Raw genomic sequence first — 26,262 nt, 5'->3', positions numbered from 1 at the left:
TTGCACAAGACTTCTGTTTTCGTCGTTTTGATCCATTTTAACTTTTTTGAGGACAAAAAATAATCAATGTGACGACTGTAAGATAAATAAAGCACAATACTTAAATTTAGTTACAATCAAAACACGTTTGCGAATGAGAATTAAATATTATTTTTAGACATAGAGATTGTGAATATCAAAATGTTCGTATAACATATTGTATCTCATCATCGTTGTGTGTTATTTTAAATGATGACACGACAACATTGAACATAGATTTTATAATATTATAATTTTTTATCTATTTATACATGCCTAAACAATATGACCATGTTTGGGGAGAAAAATTGTATTTTAAAACTGTATTATTATTTATTAATTAATTCTATAAAAATTAGACTAAATCAGTCTTGCTAAATTACGTACTATATCTATAATTATGTAAAAATAACAAACCGGTGATGACAAACCATCACACAATTCACTGCCACAATCACTAGCTGTATAATTAGTATTAATAGATGTACAATTAAATGCTGCTAGGGCTATCAAGTTCGTACCTGCGGGGGGTTTAGGGATTAGGGCTGTGGGTGAGTTGCTGCCCAACGTGTCATTTCCAGTGTTGGAGACTGGTAAATTACGGCCCGATAATATTTTAGGTGTATGTTAGTTGCAGCCTGACAATATTTTAGCTGCAGGTAAGTTCCAGCCCAAGTAATTATCATTACCTATGTTGAATATACATAGCGATAAACGATTAACGGTAAATGAAATGTTCAATACGTATGGGAAGTTATATTTTCATATAATATAATAAAGATAATATAGATCGTTTTATTGTATAATATCTGCCGTATGACTCGCATTAATTGCGATAATCAGATAATTTCAAATGGAAATTTGATTTTTTTATGGGTATATATATATATATATATATATATATATATCTGTAATATATACATTAATGTATAGCCGCAGTTCGTACGTACCTTTTATAAACCCAAGCCGCAACTCGTACGTTATTTAGGGATTGGGTCGCAATCCACTTACACCGGGGATTAGAGCACCCATGTCAAAAAATGTTCTCATTACGTAAACTTAAAAATTTTATATCATTTTTTGTTATTATTTATTTATATAATATTAATAATTTAGCATTACAGCTCAAACAATTTTAATATAATATTAATACGGTAGGGATAAAATAAGACTATACTGACTAATGGATTTTCAATAAGTTTAGTGAACTTTGATACTCTATTTTTAATAGTATAACGCTTATGTAAAAATCTACCTACAACCAATTAATTGTGATTAAATTAAAGCTACAAAACACATAAAAACGATAATAAACGAACTTGAAACATACGTGAAAGTATAGACCAAGCCTTTATATCAATTTTTGAAAAAGCCAAACTTTTTTTAAAATCTTTTGATGGACAGGAAAAAATAAAAAATGCCAAGAATAATTGTTCGTTGACAAAATCGTGTAAATATTAATACTGATTGTTCTGAAAAATATAAATTCAAAAAATAAAAATTTATAATTTGTGTTGTAAAATCGAATTTGATTTTATAGTTTATACTACGCGTATTTAAATAATAATTAATAAACCTTATTAATTTATGGACCTTATATACCTCCCCCTCAAATTTTTTCTGAGTACGACCTTGAGAGTTATCCTAGTATAATATCGTTTAAATATTTTTTTTAAAACCTAGTCGATTAAACAGTTCTACTTCAACCTTCAACCATAACGATAACATGTCCAGATTCATTCATAATGGTGTAACATACAAGAATAATTTAAGTAAAATATCTATTCCAGTATATATTAATATCTTGAATTTTATAATATGCAAAATTTAAAATTTATATTTACCTACCCTTTTATTTAAGATATTATCTTTTTCTAAAGGAAATATTGGCAAACATCATAAGCACTAACATTTTCAAAAAATTTAAAATATTTTTTCTCAGTATAATAAGTTTTTAATATACGAGTACTATCAAGTGCTTTTAAAATTATTTACGGACTTCTATAATACGCTCGTTGGACATTAATCACTGTAAGCAATATACAACACGCCACTCTAGGTAGTAAGTATTAACCATCACAAATGTTGTCATCGTTTTTGAATAATTAAAAGTACTAAATCGATAAGTCTGCGACACTTGATATTTGTTGCTATTTATTCGGGTGCTATGACTCCATGTTTTTCGATTTATCTTTGTAAACAAAGTAAACCAGCCACTGAGACGCCAAAGCAAAACGTTCTTTATTAATCATTAATTTAATTAAAAATTAATTTTGCACTCTGCACTGAATGCGTCTTATTATGAGTTATAATTTATTCACGTGTAATTCAATTTAACATTTTACTTAAATATTATGTGAAACAGTTTGACGTTTATTAATATATGAGTCATATTGATGGCGTGTCGATTTGTTATATTGATGGGTTTTGCACAAGAGTCGTGACTCATAACTCATAAACATGTTTGAATCGAATAATTTGGTATCTATATTAGATTTATACAATACATAAATAAATATTTATATCATGAAATAACATAACTCTCAACGAAACAAGAAAACTATCGAACTATGTCCCAAACTTAAATGTAAATATAGGTCGTAGGTACTATAATACATACCACCTTTGAAAATTTTTTTTTTAAAAATGAACTAAATAGTACTTATCGAAACAAGTTCAAATTTAACGAATAAAAGTTTGTTAGTTTTAATCTGCTAAATTGTAATATTCGATATGAAAATTATAATTTGTGTTTAAAATAAATTACATAAAGCATATTATATATTAATACAATCATTTATTATTTGATAAAATTAACATAAAATTAAATGAAACATTTGCGATGTTAATCGTTCTTTAGAATAATTTAATCAATAAAAATTCCGTAGATAATAAATTATACATTTTTATAGCGTGCACGAACTATTCTGACCATTAGTTAGAGAACTGCATGATTTATTATTATTTATTTATATTTTATTTATCTAGAAATCTTTGTTTCGTCAATTTTAAACTTACTTTATTATATTTTACTATTTTTGATGATTAGGTAGCTATAAAAATGCTGTAAATATTTGAAAATCATTTATTTTAGTTTTTACAGCTAAAGTTCCCAAAAATATTTCATGTTTTTCCATGTAATTATAATATATGTATTTTGTAGACGTCCAGTTGAATAATATGAATTCATATAAAATCATATTTATGAAAATGGCTGAGTAAATAAAAATGTAGTTATTACGTACTGGTGATAGTAATTAACAAGCAAACGAGATTTAATTATTTTGCTGATATATTTTCATAGGTCATTAGATGCTAAAAAAAATTTTAAAATTTTATTCATTTTTTAGAAATGATTTTTAACAGTATCGTTTAGAATATTAAAATTGTATTTAAGCTGTCTTAATAGAAAATATAAATAAATATAAAAACACGAAACACGACTATTGTATATATACACCGTATAATAATACTAAATATGCATCATACGAATAATTTAGTGACATCTTGTCGGCCGTCAAGTGCTATTATAGTCATAATACTTTATTTCACTTATGCGTTACACTATGTTATATTATAATATGATAGCGTTAGTGCATATTACCTATTTACGTACGTCGCCAACTATATATAGGGAAACCGGGACTAATTGTCACAATTTTTAACATTAATTTTTTTCGATTACAATTTTTTCAGTTATATTATTCAAAATATCATCTTAAGTCCACACTTAAAAAAAATGTATAGTTATAACGTTTGTTATGAATAGCAAATGTAAATATATTTACGAAAAAAATTACTCACAGACTTGAAGTTCACTTCGGTCTTCGTTTGACTTAAAATTCATTAAACGACTACAACCAACTCAAAGTCGAGATAAAAAATGAATATTTTCTTAATGATGATAATATAAGTACCTACAGTACGTAAAACGATGACCACTAAATTGACTCCCAATATTAGGTAAAGTACATCATTGAACATTTAATTGGCTCCCAATATAATTTTAAACAAGTGGTTTTCAAAAAATAAAAGTACGTGACTTAAATATTTTTATCAACGCAGTATCGGATAACGGCTTGAAATAAAATTATCTAATCGTTAATCCAATAACGGATTAAACAGTCACAATCATCGTCGTATTTATACAATTTAACTACCAATATATAAGAGATTTCACTAATATGATAAATGCAGTACTTGTAATTCGTCGCAATCCGTTACAGCTCGTCGGTTTTATAAAATAAATTTTGAGGGAGCAAACTCAATGCATAAATCCTGGAAGCTAATTCAATGCGTAAAAATATTGATTAGGTACCTGAGTTTGGGTGCCAATTCTATAGCTCCGCATAAAACGAATATAAATACTATCAAGGTTTTAAAGCTATACTTACCTACATTAAAATTGTGATAAGTGATAACCAACTTATGTAAAAACTAGCCCCAGTTTCTCATTTAGTAACTTTATTGATGACAATCTACTCAATCGTATTTTGGCGCTTACGTTTTCTAATTTTGTATTTGTTTTTATTTGTTTTCGCTGACACAATGCGTGTATGCGTCCATGTATGTGTTTGGGTATTTATGGTGCGGTACTGCAGGAGGTTAAGGAGTACTTGGACGCCGAACACCTGACACCATATCCAACCAGTGATCTACGGACGCCGCTCAGCGTGGAGATGAGAACGCTCAAAGAGGCCGACGGGTCATCATCAGGTGGCGGCCAATGGCGTTCGCGCAACGAAGTGGGCAGCGTTGATAGCTCAGACACGTACATCAGCTGCAAGTCACAACCGTTCCATTCACAAGGTGACTTGACAGCCGACGACCTGCACGACACCGTTTTCGAGCAGGTCAGTCACGTCCCGGCCAGTGGCGTCACCACTGCCGGTAAGGGCAGTGACAGCGGCGGAGTTGGCATCAACGACTCCAACCTGTACGTAAACCCGCTAGAGAGTACTGGTGGCAAAGGAGGCAAAGGGGGCCCGCCCCGGAGCTTGGGCACGTCGCCGATGGACGAGTGCAAAGAGTTCTCAGGCAGGACTGCGGCAGTCGGCAGTCGTGGTAGCCTTAACGAAACGGCAAAACAACGAAAGACAAGATTTTCGCAAGTAAGTCGTATAGCTGTAGTATAATATTGTTATTATAGAAATAACTGAACGGAAAAAATAAGTTCCCCAGAGTCCAGACTTGTATTAACATATACGGAGACAAATTATAGTCATTTTTCGAAACATTTCGAAGGGGCAATATTAATATCGATACGGTTTCAGAAAAATTTAAAATTTTTCGTTAATTTTCAAAAAAATATTATAAGGTAAATCATACGTGTATTTGGGTACTTAAAATCACGTAACCAACATAAAATGTTTTTCACCAAATTCGGTCCGTGAATAATGCTGGTTAATAATGCCAATGCTATAGACTATAGCTGCAAATTCGACACTGAAATCATGAACCTATAAATTATGACAATGAAATTAAACTATTATAATATGATTTATCACATTTTAATATATCAACCACGTCCATATCATTATAATTTTTATATTAATGTCATACTCATGTAATATAACAGTAGATGACTATGTTATTTCTATAATGCTATGAAATACACCTAAAATATAAGAATTGCCGTCGTGGAGAACCGTAGTTTTTCAGTATAAAAGTCGTTAAAAATGATTTTAACGAAAATCCTTAAGTAGTACGAAAAATCTCAAGATTTTGAAAATATATTTAAAAATTGGATTTTAAATAAATGTAATATTGAATGAATAATAAAAGTGGTACTTGGTGAATCAAAAATATGTTCTGAAGTATCTCAAGTTTTAACTATTTGTTCAAACCGTGGAGAAACATTTTAATGCAATAATATTTCCTACAATATTATGTATGGCTCTCATTGATAATTATTTTACCACCGAGAAAATCTAATGGCATTAATTAAATATCAGTATTAGTAATAACTGCGTTAATTACCAATACCTACTATTCCCTCCGCTAAAGCCGGCAGTTAAATTTATTAGTATTATTGATATATTTATATATTATAGATAGATATAGTCAATATATAAATAATATATTAAGAGCAATTATTTTCGTTTTGAAAATCGAAATTTCATATAATATATAGTATAGGCTTAATAACATTTAACAATGACCAGTTATACTAATTTCATATACTCATACTATGACAATTCGATTATTTAACTACAACAACAATATTATACGTATACTATCGTTCCAGTATAAGCAAATATCGAATTAAAAATCTCAAAATTATATATAATATAATATCTATAGAACTTTAATTCATTTATTTTGTTTGAAAAATTAAAATAATATATATAATATATATAGTCTAAAATTTAAACTGTAAATCGTAGCGTTATATTTTATCGACAGTGATTTAATTATTTCCTTCCAATAATTTCAATTTTTCACCAATAATAATAATATTTTGATAACGCATAAGTGAAATAACACAAAATTTTATTGAAAGATAATATAATATGTGTGGTTTTATTTTACCATTGTTAAAGCAATCAAACATTGGAGAAAGTTTATTTGGCCGATCGTCTCAAGAAAGTTTGGATGGCGCACGGAAACGACGACCTTCGTTCGGGTTGTCGTCCAAAACATTGACTAATGCTACAAGAATAATCAATCAACATTTGTTCGGGTTACCACTAATATCTAATAAAACAGGTACTATATTGTGGAAAAAAAGTTTCCATTTAGGTTATATATAAATTAAATTCAATTACAGGCGTATTGTATTATACTTGACATTCAAATACTATTATGTTTATTTCAATAAAATATAATTCTGCATAGGTTCATACAATTATAAAAAATTTATCAATATTTTATGATTTTAGGTTGTAATTTTTTTGTTTTAAAAAATCAATAAAAATACTATCACTTATATATCTAAGTAATAAATGTAATTCTTTAATGCCATTCAACAAAGTTTAAATACAAATATTATTATTACTTGAAAATGTATATATACATGAGTTGGCTAACTATATTATGATAGAAATTTAATTTTTTAATTATAAAATGATAAAAGTTCAAATGCATTGTATGTAATTAATCAAAAAATATATTTAGAGTCTACTAATCATTATAATATACTACATAAAGTAACCAATTATTATCTGTATAAACCCACTGCAAAGATAATAACGATTAATGCGAAACAGCTCATTTCTGTCATTTATAGGATATTAATTATATGTCCTTGAAACTTTGATATTGTGAAATAAATGTTTAAAGTTAAATAGTATAGCAATAATATATACCAAAATATCCTAAGCAACAGCTAATAATCTCTAAAATACGTATAAGTACCCGGAGTAATCTAGATACTTTTTACTGTGATCGATGAACTCAATAATTTATTTTATTTTTTAATTTAAAATTGATTAAATCTTGAAAAACATCGTATTAATACGGGTGATTCATACAATTGACATCTACGAAAATCCGATTTGGTAACATGTATGTGCTTTCTTCGTGCTCCCCTTTACAAAAAAAAACCCTATAATATAGCAATATTAATAAATGTGTTCAGTAACAATCACAAGATAAAAACAATGGTTTATATTCCGTAATGTATATATAAACATATTATCAAATATACGTATAAATATCTAAAAAATTATCTCACCATCATAGAAAGACATAGGTGCCTACCTCTTTAAGAAGTGAGACATTTTAATTATTCAGAAAGTGAATCTATATATACTATATAGGATTCAATTAATTTAGTTAAATTTAAAATAAAAGCGAGATTATTTTAAAAAAAGTAGATTACATATTTTTTTTTTGTTAACATTCTTTAGAATTGTATTTCATGTATTCCTCAAAAACAAATAAAATCAAATAACTACTCCGCAATTAAATTGTGATTAGGTACTAATTACATTTTCAACAGTTACTGCATTAAATCGGTCTCTTTACCGTTCTGAAAATAACACATTTTTATGAGAGCATTAACATAATGCTGGTTTAATTGTTTTACTTATAATCCAAAACAAATCAAATATGTAATATTTTCAACTGTAATTTTTAAAGATGATATACAAAAAGTTAATATGTACTTAAATACACTCAGCATGACATCTAGTTGAGCTGATAGCAGTTTAAAGTTTAAAGTAATGTTGTATACCCGTTTATTTAATTCACTGAAATGTGTTTTGTTTTAATTTTTTACTAAATTTATTTAAATAATTAAAATATAATTTTCCCAAATATATTATTTGCTTTTTTTTCATATTTTATTTTAATGGTAAGAGTTAAATTTACATCTAACAAAATAGTTAAAATCAAATTATACCGGTTGTTGAGACTTTTCTATTATTAGAGACAAAATTACAAATACTTTAAGTATTATCACTACCACTACACCATAATGAATTAATCCCTAAATTATGTAATTAAATTAAAATTAATCTTTTAATTATTCCTGTGACTGAGAATAGATAACGATTTCAAATTTTTAAATAAATAACGTTTGAAATCATAAACTTAAAAATCTACTTACCGAATCTCTACGAATTTAAGTTTCCTTTTCAGTGATATAGCAAATACTCTAATACTCATCTCACTCACATAATTTTATACATGCATCTTAATTATTATTATTATATTTTAGTACCACTGTTTCAACTTTTTACTTTTTAGATAAGTGGTTACCAATTAACGTAGATAATAAGTACCTGTTAACATATCTATCTGTCATAGCGAGTTGTGACTGACGTAATACACATTTATCCTTTATGACTTTTAACTTATAATAGGATTAAATTACAGCTCTAAACATATGTAATGTGATAACAGCCATAAATATTGGCGTAGAAACTTCATAATGTTTGGACATTACGTTAACAACCGACGGGGATGCTGAATTTAGGGTGAGTTTGAGGAATTTAGTCTTTATATGTATATGATGTAATCACTATATAGGTAGCTGATGACTATCGAAATAATAGATGTATTTTACTTATTAGTTATTATACTATCTACCTATCTCATTATATTTTACTATTTATACTATCTACCTACACATAAATAAAAATAATATTATAATGTATGTATACTTAGTGACTATAGTGCATAATATTATTATATGATATACGGTATAATAAATTACAAATCCAAACAAATAGTGGACAACTTAAAAAAACTTTACTATATTATTATTCTATGGTTCTTTTATTCTTGATATTCGTTAAATATTAAATACACAATTATCAAAACACTTACTGTTTTCATTGCTTGTTAAACTTTTACGTATACTTTTGTAATAATAGACTTAGACTGTACCTACCCTATGAGGTTATGTCTATACCCGATGATACCATTATATAATATTTGCTTGATAAAATAAAATAATTGTAAAGCAAATTTGTAGAGATTGTAGTAAATTTTTTGATTATTGTACCTTCAATGAATAACTGTAACAAAAATGTAATGTTAATGATTTACTGATATTTTGTCGTCAACGTTTTTGCGAATATATTTGGTAGGTATAAATGTATAAATATAAATATAATATATTACCTACACCATTATGTCGGTAAATAAATGTATATACGATCATATATTAACTATAGATTTATACATAGGTATGTATTAATTTTAGCATTACATTATATATTTATTATTTATATAGATAAGTAGGATCTTAAAATAATTGAGATCATTATGAACAAGAGTGGTATCTTAGATATATCTATATTTTATTTTATCAATAGTTGTAATGCATTTTTTAAGTTTCTCGATTTTAGATATTTATAAAAATTTTATAATGAACAGACGTATGCGCGCAGAGACGTATTTCGAATACTTTTTTAAGAATGTTAAATAGAAACGGCCCCTACAGAGTCGTAAATATTAGCTTCTCCACCCCCTTTTCCACTGCTCAGTTAACCAATACGATTAAAATATCTCTAATAAAATATTTAAGCACGAATAATATGAGATAATTCCACTATAAATAATCACGTCCTCTAACATTCACCCATATGTACGGCCTAAACTCAAACATAATATACGTCAGTGCGACATACGTCTTGTGTATATCTCGAACATTGTACTCTAGTAAAACTGTATACACATGATATAATATAGCTATATACGTACAACAATTTAAACTTTACGTAAGCCATTGAAATATTTTAGTTTTGCCTGAATTACATAATTTATAATACGCAACCGCTATTCGTAACTATATCGTATCTATTATGCACATTTGTAGGCGTAACCAGACCAATATTTTTGGGGGTGTACAAATTGTAAAAAGCTCGAAATATGAATAGGCTTTACTTTCATTCCACTCTTTTCACAACCCCTAAAATAACATAAATTGTTTGAATCTATATTTATATATAAATACAACCTCTATTTAAATGTAAATAATAGTAAAAATAAATACAATATTTACAACTATTTTAGTATTGAACATAACTTTTCTTGGAATTTTATTATATTTGTTTAAAATTGATTAACTTTTCAAATTATTTATAATATCCCTATTTTTATTTATTATAAATTGATGAATTGTTGCTATTGCATCGTTCATAGCTTGCAAAATTATTCTAAAAATAGCATGCAAATTATCGGAAATATTAACTAAACAACAATAAAAATATAGAAGAAAAGGACTTTCATTTTCTGAGGATGTAGATATCCTTCTGATGGGGTCTTTAGTTGCGCCACCAATGTGCATATTGCGTGTATAGATTATGATGACAAAAATATTACTCGGGTTAACATTATTCATAATTATATATAATAAATTATGTATTATTACAATTTGGCTGATTATTGCAGGGAAAAGCGGTAAATCCTCATCCTCGGTGTCAGCTGAATCGATAAACCGTTCTCCGGAACCGCATCGGAGGTCAAAGTCGATACTGAAACGGCACCAGAACCAAGGGTCATTGCAGGCGACTCAAGACTCTTTATCCGGTAACCACGCAAGAATAGGCATCCGGCGGACAGCACATGTGGACCCAGAAACAGAAAAGCTCATACCAGACAATCTATCGGACTGTTCGCCGGGCAAGAGTCCTATGTCTCCACAGCAGCAGCAGCAGCAGCAACAGCAACAGCAGCAGCATCAACAGCAACAGCAGCAGCATCAACCACCTCAACAGCAGCCATCACCACTGCCGCTACCGTTGCCACTTCCGCAACCTGTACATCCACAACCGTCACGACACAATAACAACCCCCATCACCACCAGCAGCAACAGCAACAGCATCAAAACCACCACCGCCACAACAACCACCATCTCAACAACAACAACGGCCGGAATACCAGCAGCGGCGGCGGAAGAGCACCGGTCGAAGTGGCGCTGTTGCAGGATCTTCTTGAGGACTCTGGGGGGCCGATATTTATATGTCCACCACCGCCGCCCATGAACGACAACACCGACAAGAGGTACTCGTAGCCGTCGCACTACGTGGTACATGTATACGTATATTATATGATATATATATATTATATTTGTGAAATCGTTTATTACCACTCGCAAACAAAATTCGCAGACACACTCGCATAGAATATGATATTATTATAATACGAAGACAATAATAATAATAACAATAATATAATAAATATAATATAATAAAATATACACCTAAAACTCGCTCGCCATTTAGCTACTTATAAGTAGTGTACTAGTAATATTATGTATATTTTATTATATTATGAATTATGATATAATATAATATATGTGTACAGTCATCAAGTGCCGCTGCTATTGCAGTGAAACGACCATAAATTGTTACACAACGTGTAATTATATTAGCCAACGAATAACAAGAACGCTACCGCTCGTTCTGGCTGAGGTACCTCCAATAATATAGTGATTAAGCCTTTGGACGGCATTTAAAATACATTTTACGTACAATATATAATATATGTAATAATAATATGTATACGACCCCAAGAACAACGTATATATATTTTATGTATTTATATACATACTATATAAAGATACTATGTTATATAATATATATTTATAAATATATATGTGTGTATGTATGTAGATTTTTAACTATAACGCAACTCTCGTTTTTTTTAAGAGAAATTTTCAAATTTAAATCATATATATATGAGAAATGCTCATTTTATCATCATCATTAGATTGTAATAATTATATATATTTTAGTCTCGGTGTAAGTGAAGAAAACGAAATATAATCATTTACCATAGTATATACGTAGATATTTTTAAAGGACGCTTCTTTTTAGGCTTCCTATCGGTCAACTTTGTTATTTAAATCATCGCTATTATTCATCATCAACGTAATCATTATCGCATCATCATCGCCATCAAAATTATCGTCGTCGTCATTATAATATGTTAAATACGTGGTGTACAATATTTTCGTGTCGAAACGATTTTGTTCCATACATCGGAATACCTACGCATCGTCGTGTTAACTAGAGTTCAATCCGTTTCACATTCAAAATATACGTTGCCAAATTAAACAATCTATCAAAAAAGTTTCAACTATTATACAATGTTACTGTTTTGCTAAAAAAAAAATCAAAAATTAAAAAAAAATTTCTTCGGGTCAATTTTCTTTCCTAAATATTTCTTATATATATATATATATATAATCAAACGTTACCTACCTGTAATTTGATTTTTTTTTTTTATTAATAAAAATTAAAGACTGGGAAGCAAATGATGAATTCATTATAACATTAACAGGAAATTAAGCATGCATTTTGCACTGGCCTTTTATAATTATATTTTAATTTAATTATATATATTATATTATTATTGATAATTATACTTTATACCCACTTGGCACAAAAAAAAATTTATCGCTACGCAAAATTAATTTTTAACGCGATCTCAATTTGATATACTGATGGTAGATAATTAAAAATGTATAATATTTTGTGAAAATATTTTAGAAAGAAAGCAATATTGTAGTTAAATATAATTACGTAGTTGACTTAATCATGTAATTTTAATTGGATTTAAAAACGAAAACGTTGTATACGTACCAATCGATATAGGTACGTAAAATTGTAATGTGCATTGAGCACAATTTTTTTATAGTTCGGTCGAAACGAGTCATTTATTAGTATAGAAGTACATAATATTATTATATGAACAAAATTATAGTTTCCGTTTATTAATTCGCCTGTGATTTATCTTTTGTTAAGTTTATAAAATATGTGTATGTATATGAGCAACAATATACATAATAATGTTATTGAGCATTTTATTTTTGGTCTTGTCCTTTTCCTTATTTATTATTATTTAAAAATTAATATTGAAAACAGAAAATAACGTTTCTTCAAATTAAATATGTGTGATTTCCCTTCTTTATTAGCTAAAAGTAAATTTTCAATGAAAGTGATTAAAATAAAAATATATGAAAAATAATAAGCCATTTCAAACAGTGGAAATTGTTTTCAAGTCAATCTGTGTATTTACTATTAAGAAATAACAAATTTTTTATAATTTATTTTACAAAATATTTATAGATTAATGCTTGATTGAATAGGTACTTAAAAGTACAGTATCTAAAAGTATTTGATGTTGTTTGGATAACTTTTTACAATATATTAAATTGTGTACTAATCAAATGATGCCATCTAAAACACTAAATATTATATTGTTTTAAATATTTATTATAGTTAACCATTTTAATTTCTAAAATAATAAATAATAATAATTTTAAAATATCTTAAACCGCTTTATTATCATTGATTACAAAATTTATAATATTTGAATATTAGATAATAATATTAACACCTATGTATAATCAACAATTACTACCAACTTATTTAATTGCATCCATTTTAATCAATAATTATCTGAAATGAGAAATAAAATACAAATCATGATGTATTACAAAAAATATATTTCAAAAGAAAAAAAAATACACTTTAAAAATATTATTATATTATTTAATATTTATACATAAACAAATATTATTGGAATGTAAAAAAATATATCAATTTGATTTGTGCTTATATTATAAATACAAAAATAAGTTTTAAAAAAAATGATCAAGTACTCTCCGAACACTCACAAATTTATCACAGTTATGTAAACAACTAATAATCTAAATTAATTCTAATGGCCCATATAGATTGAAATAATTTAATACTAAATAAAAATAATTCTACAGGACGGAACAATTTTTAGTGATGTTTAAGTACAAAAAAAAGGAAAATATACAAAGTAAATTATAAAAATTCACAACATAAAAACTACAAGGAAAGTGTAAATATAATATTTCCATAAAAAAATAATAAATATTTAATCCTCCAAAAATTTCAAAATATAAAGGCAGTTTGAAAATTAAAAAATTATACAACATTTTCGCCTTGTTTTCAATGGATCACCAACAATCACATCCTCAGTATCACCAGCAAATCTATTAAATGCAGCTTCCGAATCAGATGGCAAATCTGCATTATTTGAAAGAAGACCAGCTGCTGCACGAGTTTGTGCTCGTTGTTTCTTTAACTCAGCTAAAGTACCTGCGTTGATAGTTACCGAAACATGTATATTTATTTTACCATCACTTTCTGTTGTATAACAAGTTTCAGCAGCTGGACCAACATCAACAGATTCCAACTGTGACTTTTCATCAGTAACATCTTCACCTTCAGGTTCTCGACGTTCAGTAGTAGGAATTATTGAAGGAACAGGACTAGGTAGTGGAACAAATGAATCAATTGATGAATCTCCTTCTAAGTCACTAGTGATACGCTCATTAGCCAAAAACTTTTTTGCAAACTAAAATAATAACAAAAAAATAAAATAAAAACAAATTAATTTTTATAAAATCAGCTACAAGTAGATCTAATCAGCATTAATTGTCTTTATCTTATCATTATTAACATAGCAAATTCACGTTTGGCAATTTTCAATAAGTTTTGTTAGTATTAAATTTAGAGTGATTTTTTTAGTATTTTAATAAAGCAAGTAATAATTGTATAAAATATTACAATTTAAAAAAGTTAATAACTTACATCAAAATCAAACTATCAAGAAAAAAAACTTAACAAACCACAATAAATACTTTACTTTTAAGTTCATTAAAAAATCAAGTTACTGTATTATTAAAAATAACAAAACAAAACAAGAACTACTCAAAGTAAATTTTATATGTTACCACTGAGACAAAACTATAAAATATATCTAAGTAAGACATTTCCTCTTAACAGATTGTACAATTTTGACATTATCAGATTATTTTACTTACATTTTGAGCTTCAACCCTTAACCTAGCTTCTTCTACTGCATCCTTTTTAGATGTTAGCGTTTTTTCTCTAATAGATGTCCTGCGTACTGATTGAGCTCTTGTGTTATTTGATTGTGTACGCCGTACTCTTCTTCTCTGAGCTTCTTTTTTGGTCTCTTGTTCATTACGTAATTGTAATATACGATCACGTAAATCTGGATCTTCACAAATATCTGCAGGTGTTTCATCATTTTTTGTCTTAGCATTTAAATCAGCACCATTTTGAACCAATATTTCCAAAACTTCCAACTAACCACAAGTGTAAAATTAAACATTTAGTATAAACAATTTTACTATTACCCATTTACATAAGAACTGTTGAATATCTTAGAAAAATGTATTAATTTATTTATTAAAATGATAAATAAATAAATAAACAATAAAATAGTATTACTAAGATTAATTTATGACCATGTCAACAAAAAACAATACAGAAATATACAATAATAATAAAAATATTTAATTTCTCTTGGTATCTGTCTACAAATTAATGTTGAGATTATTTAACTACTTTATGGATGCAAAAGTAGCTTTAAACATATCTTAAAGTTTACCACTGAATTTCTTCGTGAAACATTCACTTAATACATGAAATATAACAAAGTTTGTATAGTCACAAATTTAGAAAATTATATACTATGGTAAAATCTCCTTATAGCAGATTTGTTCAGGGCCAATTAATTGTCCAGTAATCAAGAAATTTCTTTTAAAGGGGAAACTAAAATATTGTATATGGGATATAAGTTTACCGAATTTTTTTTATTTTCTATTGTAAGGAGATTTCTATCATTTAGGAATTCGTTACAACAAAGTTTTACTATGCACCATAATTCAATAAAATATTATATAAATTAATAGTTCTAACTTGGTTACGGTAAAAATGCCCATTGATACAATTAATAATTAAAATTGATTAACCCAAAAATTTAATTTATAAAGAAAAACTATACTTACATGACCCCAACAAGCTGCAGCATGAACAGGCTGCCATTCATCAGAATCTTTAACATCAGTTGCAACATGATTATCTAATAAGTATTCAACGACTTTTAAATAACCATTAGCAGCAGCAATATGTAACTAAAATATAATTAAATATTCAATAATGTACATAAAATAAAAAATAGGTACACAATATATATTACAGGTGTAGCTCCTTGATGGTCATACGATTCTAGTAAATAACTTTGATTATTTTCAACAGCTTGCTGGAGTTCTTGTAACATTCGATTTTCTGTAGTAGAACGTGTATTATCAATCAATTGTTGTGTGACACCTCGTCTAGCCATTTCACTCTCAATAAGATCTAATGCAGCTTCATCTTCGCAGATATCATATGGCATGTTACCATCAGCATTTACAGAAAGTAAATTAGCACCCCTAAAAATAAATTATTATAAATAAACAGCAAGAAAAAAAAATAAGAAGAATAACATACTTATCAATAAGATATTTAATTAAGTGTAAATGAGCACAAGTGGCTGCAGCATGTAAAGGAGTCCATTTTTCGCTATCTTCTGCATTAACATTAGCACCAAACTCCACTAAAAGTTTCATCATTTGTTCATTATCATCAATACAACACTAAAAAATTAAAAATAATAACTAGATTAATAATAATATATATTTTAATCATAATTGTTTTAAACAAAAATTTAGAAAATTCTAGATTGATTAAAGCATATACTCATACTATAAATAAACCTACTTCATCACCAACATAAAATTGTTGAATAAATTTGGTTTTCTATTGCTTAATTTTATTTTTTTGTAATGTTCTATAAATGAAAATTTACTTGCTCTAACTTTCAAACTTCAATAATGCATAGATAATGTTAGATACAATTACATTTCTAAGAATTTTAATGATTAATTTAACATTTGTTGCTTTCTTTAGTCTACTTAACCTCATTTGCCCATTGACATTACATAAATTACACATTTTGCCTATATTACCCGTTTTACTATCTCTAGAAACTCTTTCCTTTTGGTTTTAGATTCTTCAAGACTCTTAATTTGTATTATTACCAATATGTCTATTAGTTTCCATGTGCCAATAAATATGCAATATTGTATTAGTGGGCTTATGCCTGTTATTAATTAATATAAATAAATAAATAAGAGTTAAAATTAAGTTTTTAATAAAATTAGAAAATTGATGAAATAACTCAATACTACACTACTACATCATAAGCTATCTAATAATTACACAATTTGATTGATTTTTATTAGATTTAAATATATATATTTTTTAAACTATATGAACTATTCAAAACTTTTATAATAAAAAAATAGCTTTTTGGAGATTTAAAAACTAAATTTAATACAATTTTTAAAACATGCCTTTTAGTTAGAATTTTTTTTTTTAATTGACGTAAAATATTGTATTTGAGTATACTGATTTTCCATAGAGATACTAGGTGTGATACTTCTATGACATACTGTATATTATAAAATATTTGTAATTTTATACTTTTTAATTTACTTAAAAAATATAAGTATTGGTGATTTTAAAATATTTTTATTGATAAAATTATATAAGTAAAAATTTACTATGTTGGTTTTTAGAATAATATTTTTTTTTTCTAAATTTATAATATAGTAGTCTAATATGCCTACATAAAAATTGTAATAATTGCAATGAATTTTATTTTTGAGTTCATTAAATAATAATTTACCTGATGCAAGGCAGTAAGTCCATCTTCATTTGTAGCATCTGGACTGACCCCTTTGACCAAAAGTCTTTTAACTGAAAACATTTTAAACTCTCAACTCTTACTCTGCATTAAATTAATTATTAATAATTTATTTATGTCATACCTTCTTCAATATCGTTTCTAGAAGCAGCTTCCAACAACATGACATTGTCACTAAAATATATATGTCTATTGTTGCGTGGTGGAGACGACCGTCGACGTTCGCGATCTTTTTGAGCCCATAGTCGTAATTGTTGTACCCGACGCCGTCTAGCTAGGGCTAACCTATCTGCCGTAGGCATCCGCTCTAAATGAGACATTTCTAATACCAACTCGGCGTGATCCATTCTACTCAAAAGATTTAAGATCCAAAAAATTCGAGCGATTAATATCTAAGAAACGTTTAATGCCGACTGTCCGGTGACACAATTCCTTTTTACTGTCACCGGTTTTATTTGCATAGTTGAAATGTCCATTATAGTACACGGTGGTTTTTCTCAAACTCAGTCATAAAAAAAAATGTAATACTCAATATTCCAAGTTAAAAGATCTTTATTTTAAGGTAAACATTCTAAAAAATATCCAACAAGATGAGATTCTTAAATCCTAACTAAACGACTAAATCTAAAATTAACTATTAAGATCTACAAAAAATAATAATAAAATACCGTTGTTTCTGTTATCACATGTGTATTATCAACAATAACTATTAATTTTCACAGTGGTTTCACTACTTTTACCGAAAGCAGCGACATGCTTCGTGGCGAATGTCAGTAGGGCTACGTAAACCATAAACACGTGCGAAAAAATACGCGGTGAATTTGAACATTTTTAGTCACTAGATGTAAACATTATGGATTTATTATTATTATTATTTTCTAAATTTTTTTTGATTAAACTTGTTTTTGCTAAAAACAACATAAATATTTTAAATCAATTCCGACTTGCGGCTTATCGTAGAATAGTAATTAGTATGTTACCAAATAATATATACTGAATAAATTAACGATATAAATAAAGAACTTAAAATTATATAGTGTATTATATTTTTGAAAATATTGTACATAGATACTCATAATAATGATATATTAATATATGTAACAATGATAGGCTTCTAGTCCGTATATTTAATATTTTTTAAGTTAAATACAATAAAATAATAAAACTTACTGAGAAAAAACTGTATGTAATTAAATATTATTTTTATTTAAAATTATTTTATATTTGTTTATAATTATACTCCTTGAAAAATATAAAGTTTACACGTATTAATATATTATAATGCATTGACTTATACATTTATATAGTAAAATTAAAATATAAATAACATTAATGCTTATTGCTTAGATAAAATTAGCTTAACAATTGAATTTAATTTTTAGATTAATACGTAATAAACTGAGTGATAAATTAATTATAGCATTTTATAAATTACAGTTTATCATACCTTTGATATGTATTCAGTGATCACTCATCTCAACAACATTTAAAACGAAATACTATTATCTATTTATTTATTGTGAATGCCTAAGTTGGATACCTATTTTGTTTTTATTGTATTATTGTTAGTTAAGATAAATAAATGTTATTAATGCCGATAATTAATTCGTTATTTTCCTATTTCTTGCATACCTAGTTAAATGCCTATACAGTAAACATTACACAAACCATTTTGGTTACATTTAAAGGGCATTTTCACGTTGAAAAGTTATTTTTGATAGCTTTTATGACATTTAAATATAGGCATATTAATAATAATAATAAAATATGGTTATATGATACCTAGATATTATTTTAAAATATAATAAATGCAATGTTTTTGGGAAAAAAGTTAATCAATCTAAAGTAATAAAAGTAATAAAATAGTTTTAATACCATAATTAAAGATAAATACTATTATATTCATAAACCTTATACCATAGACTATAGAGTACTCTACTGATCTCAGATCTGTAGTCTGGGCCTTATGGCTTATGCTATGACAAATTAAATCTATAATTTGTTATGCCTTGTACTCAATGTAAGGTACTAACTACTAAGGTCTATTGTCCTATGACTCCTATCATGATAAATGATAATATCAAACATGAAACAGCTTATCATAATTTTTAACGATACGATATCGTTTTGTAAGCAAATCAGAAGATAGGAACGTAAATAGGTACGAAACTAACATGGTTGTGTATTAGTACCAAGTAAAATGTTTATTTTGATTTACGAAAACGGTCGTCTCCGATGAGGCATTGAGACCTTCTCTACATCATGATTCATGTCTCATGACTAATGTTCATAAACAATTATCTACAACCGTGGTTTGTACTGTTTGTAGGTTATAAAGTGATCAAGACTTCAACACTTCAAGTCTTCAAATAGTTGAACAAAACAAATAAAACAAAGTATATTTTAGTAAACTCAAAAGTCGGGATTCAAATAAGTTAACTAATCGATCTGTTAGTTTTTGAAAAAAGTATTTGTAAAAACGTAAGTATATATATTTTTTTAATATCTCTCGAAATACGTATGTCTTGGTGCTGTTTACTCTGAAGTTATAATGAGTACATATTATAAACTTTGAATATAATTGCACGTGGCAAGCAGTTATATTAAGCCAATATAGACAATATAGTTCCAATATAAATTGAAATTGTTAAATAATACCTACGTTGGACATGACGGTAACACCAATTATTGACTGCTGTTTATATACAATTTAATACAATACTGAATAGTTAATAATCGATTTTTAATAATTTTTTTGATCCTCTTGGTTTATAATACTTATTTTAGCTGTAGAGTTTTTTCTTAAAAACTTTAACTCGTACTTTTAATTAAATAGGTGTTGTTATGAATATTTTAAGATTAATTATTGTATCATAAATGATAAACAATTTTATAATAATTTGTATGGAGTATTTAATAAATTGTTTTAAAGTAATCTAAAATGTATAGTACATTAATTATTATTTAGCAAACTTAACTTTTGTCTCAAAAATTGCTATTGACTTATTTAATTTTAAGTAATATATTTATATTTTTAAATTATTATCTTAAAATCATTCAATATTAGCAATCAATACTGTTTATAATTGTCATTTATTATTTTATGTTAAGGGCCTTAATAATGTTTGATCTAATTTATAATGCATACAATTTATTCTATACAGGACTGGTCTGAGACTTGAGAATATATTATACAATATGGCGGTTCGTGCACAGTTTGAAAACAACAACGAAATAGGAGTATTCAGCAAGTTGACAAATTCTTATTGTTTGGTTGGAATTGGTGCATCTGAAACGTTTTACAGTGTATTTGAATCAGAATTATCTGATATCATACCAGTTATCCATGCATCTGTTGCTGGATGTCGCATTGTTGGTCGTATGACCGTTGGCAACAAAAATGGGTTACTATTACCTAATTCTACTACAGACACTGAACTGCAACACATACGGAACTCGTTACCTGATAACGTCAAAGTACAACGTGTAGAAGAACGTTTATCTGCTCTTGGAAATGTAATGGTGTGCAATGATTATGTAGCACTAGTTCATCCTGATTTAGACAAAGATACAGAAGAGATACTTTCAGATACTTTAAATGTTGAAGTGTATAGACAAACTGTAGCATCCAATTGTTTAGTAGGTTCATACTGTGCTATATCAAATCAAGGAGGATTAGTACATCCTAAAACCACAGTGGAAGATCTTGATGAATTGTCCGGTCTAATTCAAGTTCCTCTTGTAGCTGGAACAGTAAACCGTGGTTCAGACGTAATTGGAGCTGGAATGGTCGTGAATGATTGGTGTGCTGTTTGTGGTACAGATACTACATCAACAGAAATTTCTGTCATTGACAGTATATTTAAATTAGATCCAGATGGTGTACACAAAATGAAAAAACTTAAAGGTCCACTTATCGATAGTATTAAAGCTTCATAATGATTATTAATTATAAAATGCACTTTATGTTTATACTATTTATATTATCAATGTACTTTATAATAAAAGGAAACTATGTTAACTAAATAATTAAACAATTTTACATTGTATTAATTATTCTTGACATTCTGAAATAATATGAATAATTCTTTATAGAAATCATTTATAAATATAGCCTATATAATTAAATACAACAGAAATTTAAAAAAAAAATAAGTAATAACATCAATTTTACTAAAAAGTTATTATATAATACAAATAAAAGTGAATGAAAACTATTATAAGAAGAATGGTATTTTAGATTACTTATAGGCTTTAAGTTATAATTTTAAAGATGCAGCATGTTGCTATGGGTTAAAAATGTAAATAAAATGCTTAACAGGTTGACTGCCGGCTCTCGCACCGTATCATTTGTAAGTCATGTAACTGCGGGCTGCCGTAAATTAATTTAGATTTATATTATTAACTTTTCTAGGATACTACATTAATGATCTAGAAAATGCGTTGTGGCATAATTAGAATAATTAACTTTTTTGATGAAATAAATGTAAACATTTTTTTTTTTCAATTTCAATAGTATAAATACAAATTCATAATGACATTGAAAAATGTCCTTGGTGTGTCCATGATAAATATGCTTGTGGCCGCATAGGCAGTCAACATGTTAAATGATTTTAAGCTATATATATTGTATTGGTACAAATAATTAAGAAAATAAGAGCTTTACTTAGCAAATTGGTTGTGATTGCATTGAATGTAAAGTGTTTGAAGGTTCATTAGAAATACATGGGGACCTATGTTGAAGCGAAATCGCTTTTATTAAATAGCATTCCACTACGGCCTTGGGGTGCAAACTCTGACAAAAATAATTATGGGTAAGGTTACAACACCATCTTAAATGTACATGCATTTTAATTTTATTGTAATACACTAATACCCTATTGGCTCTTACCCATTAGACATTAAACTGATTCAAATGTTTATTTTACAAAGCTATTTTTGAAATTAGTTAATAAAAATACAATTTTACACAAAATACAGAAGTTTAATATGTAGTTAATTAATATGTCATGATAAAATATGATGTGATATTGACACGTCAACAATATAAATACTGTAAACTTGTACCACAGATAAATTCTGGATTTTCAATAATTTAACTAATCATTTATTTAAGGTAACAAGTGATCCAACGTAACCATGCATTTTATGTATTAATGTAACACTTAAAAATATCATTAAGTACGTACTTTATGTTATTTATCATTTGTACCTATAGTTCATATTATGTGTATGTAAAATTGTTAATAATAAAAAAAAAATATAAAGTTATACATTTTTTTATTTAAAATTATTGTTCTACTACATGTTAATGTCTAAAAGAATAATTTATTAATCTAGTTATTTCTAAACTAAGTATGTGTAAGAATATAAAATTTTGAGATGGCTTAAATAAAATACAAATAAAAATTACTTCATAATATTATCATTATTCTTACTATTATGATTAAATTAAAACTAGAATTTCTTTTTCTCTATTATACTATAAAAACTATAGTTAAACACATTAACAATTTAATCATATTTAAGGAAATAGTCAGCTGTAAGTTTTTTGGTTGGCACTGCACGACTTACTTGTATAGCTGTCTCAAATATTATAAAATCTCTTTATAGTGTTTCACTGAGTTCTAAAATTGCCACAACATTACCACAACTAATAATGTATTAAACTATATAAAATAACTAAATAAATTTATCTTATAACAAGAATAAGTTTACCAATAACAATAATTAGGAGCTTACCAAACAGTAAGGACAGTTTCATTAAAATGCCATTTATAACCTTCCGTTACTAGTTGATGAACTCGACAAATATTATCTGTATAATTTATAGTTTTAAAATAGGAAACAACATCAGATCCAAACAGATATCCAGTACCTCAATGATTCACACCCCATTCCTGTGTATCTAAGATACATGTAATATAATTTCATAACTACTGGATACTAACGATTGATTTATTAAGGTGTTTACTTTCAGGATCAGACCATAATAAATCACACATAGGTCCATCGTGAGCAACTTCCTGTTTTCTACCAATTGTTCTAATTTGATCCAATGTTTGAATTGAAGGTGACAAACCACCATATCACAAAATATCTAAATATTTTAATACATAATAATATTGAAAACTATTTTAATGAATAAAGATTTTTTATACTTTTCCATCAATGATAGCAGATAAGCTCATATAATCAAAAATATCGGTACAATAACGCCATACAGCAACACTATTATATTTTCGTAAGCATTCATCACAAAACCCATAATCTTGGGTAATTTGTTGTGATTAATGATTACCCATATTAATGTTATTCAATCAGGATATCTTACCTATAAAAAATTTTTATACCTATTTTTCTTATTAAATAATGAATTATAAAATAATAAAATATTAAAAACCAAATTTTTATCATCAAAATAAAATAAATTAAATTAAATGAATACCTAATTATTTTTTAAATATTGATAGAAATATATTTAATAAGCAACACAAATAACATTTAATTTCTAAGTTTAAATAATTACTAAGAAAACATTTTTTCAAATGATTAAATGTCTAAATAAAAAATGAGGTCAAAAAATTGTAGATTACTTGCTAAATCAATTGTTTAAATAAGACTACTAATTTATTAAAACTAACCAGACTTGGTCAAATACTTTTAAGAGTATTTGTTATATTTATGAAAAAAAAAGTAATCTGAATATGTGTTCAAATAATTCATAAAAAAATGTATTCTAAATAAAGTATTTAAGATATTATAAAAGTATGTCAAATTGTTTTAAAATATTTTTTATTTCAGTTATTTAAAAATAATAATGCTTATCTTTAGAAAAAATTTAAAATTATAGCCTATGTTAAAATATGAATTTACATATATTTTTATTTCATTGTTATTTATACAGATGTTTCCAGTCTCCTTTCTATTGGCTATGCATTTCTATTGACTAATGAGTAATGACTAATAATTTTTTTTGCACGAGTTATTATTATCGGCCAACTTAAAATGTTGAGAGTTTTTATTCTCAAGGCTGCACCCAAAATTTAATTTTTAAACAGAAGAGCTTTATAGTAAACATCGTTATTAGTGAAATTATTTAGTATTTACCTAACACTGAATCTCTAAGGCAATCAGAGTTCACCTTAAATCGACTAGATGTTGCTGAACAGTACCATGCAGTTTTTTATTTCATCAATTGCATTGGATACCTAACTTAGGTTTCAGGTTCATTTCACAATTCCCTAGTTCAACTTTCAAATACATGGAAATCTACTTGGCGTATGGTTCAATACATTTTGAAAGTCTAAAACCATGAGTATCATCTTCAATGTAGACTGTAAATTGTACTTAGTGATATCAATATATCATACTGCAACTACATTTAAGACCCAGGATCGTATTGATTAACCGCAAGGCCTTAGGCAATACGCTTAGATTTTTTTCCATAAATTTATATTGATATGGGTTAACGGTTATCCTACCATATTAAAACCTTTTTTTTTTAGTGAATGTTTCACGACACTGTAGTGAGACACTTAACCCCCGCAGATCGTCCTTCCCCCTACATCCCTATCATTTATTATTTATTAAATAATCTTGAATATTAATTAATAATATAAAAGGAGATCTATCTCCTCAATTTCCACCTTTAGTGCACATTTAAACTTATTTAATGCATAGTTTTTCTATGTTCTTTCCTTTCTTTAATCTTCCTTTGTTAACAGCACCATCTTGACGTATGTTTTGACCGCGTCTCATTTTTTTCTCGTCCTCCAGCATAAATTTAACAATAGACTCCGGAGTCATATCTCCACGATGGAATCCAGAATTATTTACCAAGATCGTAGTCTATCCCATGGGCTATGACCAAGTGCATAAGTATTACATGTAGTAGGTATGTACCAGCTATTTTATCATGATCCGTCTATTAATCATAAAAACATAATTTTGTAGTGTTGTCAATTTGATTTTCAAACCATTTGCTATCGATATTTTAATTTTTAAATAATCTAATTATTCGTATTAAACGTAAGTGAATGTTTTGATAAATTGAAAAAATACAAAATACTATTAGGTATAATAATTAATATCAAAAATGCTAATTATCAATATTACGCATATTTGTTTACGGACAGTTTTGTTACAGAACAGTAGTTTTACGAAGTTTCTATATAGTTCGAGTCCCGTTTTAAGATATTTGAAATTTTAAACCTTAAACGCTCTGTGACATGTGCCATTATATTATTTTA

General features: G+C 27.0%; 3 protein-coding genes and 1 pseudogene across 5 annotated transcripts in view; 2 read left to right on the top strand and 2 right to left on the bottom strand.

Annotated features, from left to right (window-relative positions):
* The window catches only part of LOC112599096 (potassium voltage-gated channel protein Shab), a 51,884-nt gene extending 39,896 nt beyond the window's left edge, over positions 1-11,988 (top strand). For 2 of the 3 annotated variants that reach the window (XM_025345831.1, XM_025345830.1), the window contains 3 exons: positions 4,620-5,129; positions 6,561-6,726; positions 10,861-11,988. In XM_025345831.1, the coding sequence (XP_025201616.1) occupies positions 4,620-5,129; positions 6,561-6,726; positions 10,861-11,483 (1,299 nt within the window). In that variant the 3' untranslated portion in view covers positions 11,484-11,988. Of the gene's footprint in view, positions 1-4,619; positions 5,130-6,560; positions 6,727-8,838; positions 8,940-10,860 lie in introns of all 3 variants that reach the window. The other variant, XM_025345832.1, reaches the window with a different exon arrangement.
* Positions 11,989-14,087: 2,099 nt separating this feature from the next.
* On the bottom strand, positions 14,088-18,844 carry LOC112598781 (protein phosphatase 1 regulatory subunit 16A). The gene is made up of 7 exons (XM_025345393.1): positions 18,135-18,844; positions 17,993-18,063; positions 16,753-16,898; positions 16,460-16,694; positions 16,269-16,394; positions 15,276-15,563; positions 14,088-14,806 (listed from the first exon to the last, which is right to left on the bottom strand). The coding sequence occupies exons 1-7, from the start codon at positions 18,355-18,357 to the stop codon at positions 14,366-14,368; spliced, it is 1,530 nt and encodes a 509-aa protein (XP_025201178.1). The 5' UTR covers positions 18,358-18,844; the 3' UTR covers positions 14,088-14,365.
* Positions 18,845-20,240: 1,396 nt separating this feature from the next.
* On the top strand, positions 20,241-22,021 carry LOC112598770 (eukaryotic translation initiation factor 6). The gene is made up of 2 exons (XM_025345371.1): positions 20,241-20,491; positions 21,175-22,021. Exon 2 carries the CDS (start codon positions 21,209-21,211, stop codon positions 21,947-21,949), a length of 741 nt encoding a protein of 246 aa, XP_025201156.1. The 5' UTR covers positions 20,241-20,491; positions 21,175-21,208; the 3' UTR covers positions 21,950-22,021.
* Positions 22,022-23,748: 1,727 nt separating this feature from the next.
* On the bottom strand, positions 23,749-25,819 carry LOC112599230 (annotated as a pseudogene).
* Between the last annotated feature and the right edge of the window lie 443 nt (positions 25,820-26,262).

Source organism: Melanaphis sacchari, unplaced genomic scaffold, assembly GCF_002803265.2.
Source record: "Melanaphis sacchari strain LSU unplaced genomic scaffold, SCAv2.0 Contig4_pilon_pilon, whole genome shotgun sequence".
In the NCBI taxonomy this organism is placed as follows: domain Eukaryota; kingdom Metazoa; phylum Arthropoda; class Insecta; order Hemiptera; family Aphididae; genus Melanaphis; species Melanaphis sacchari.
Note: the sequence above shows the minus strand (reverse complement) of the source record. Positions and strands in the feature narration are given on the sequence as shown.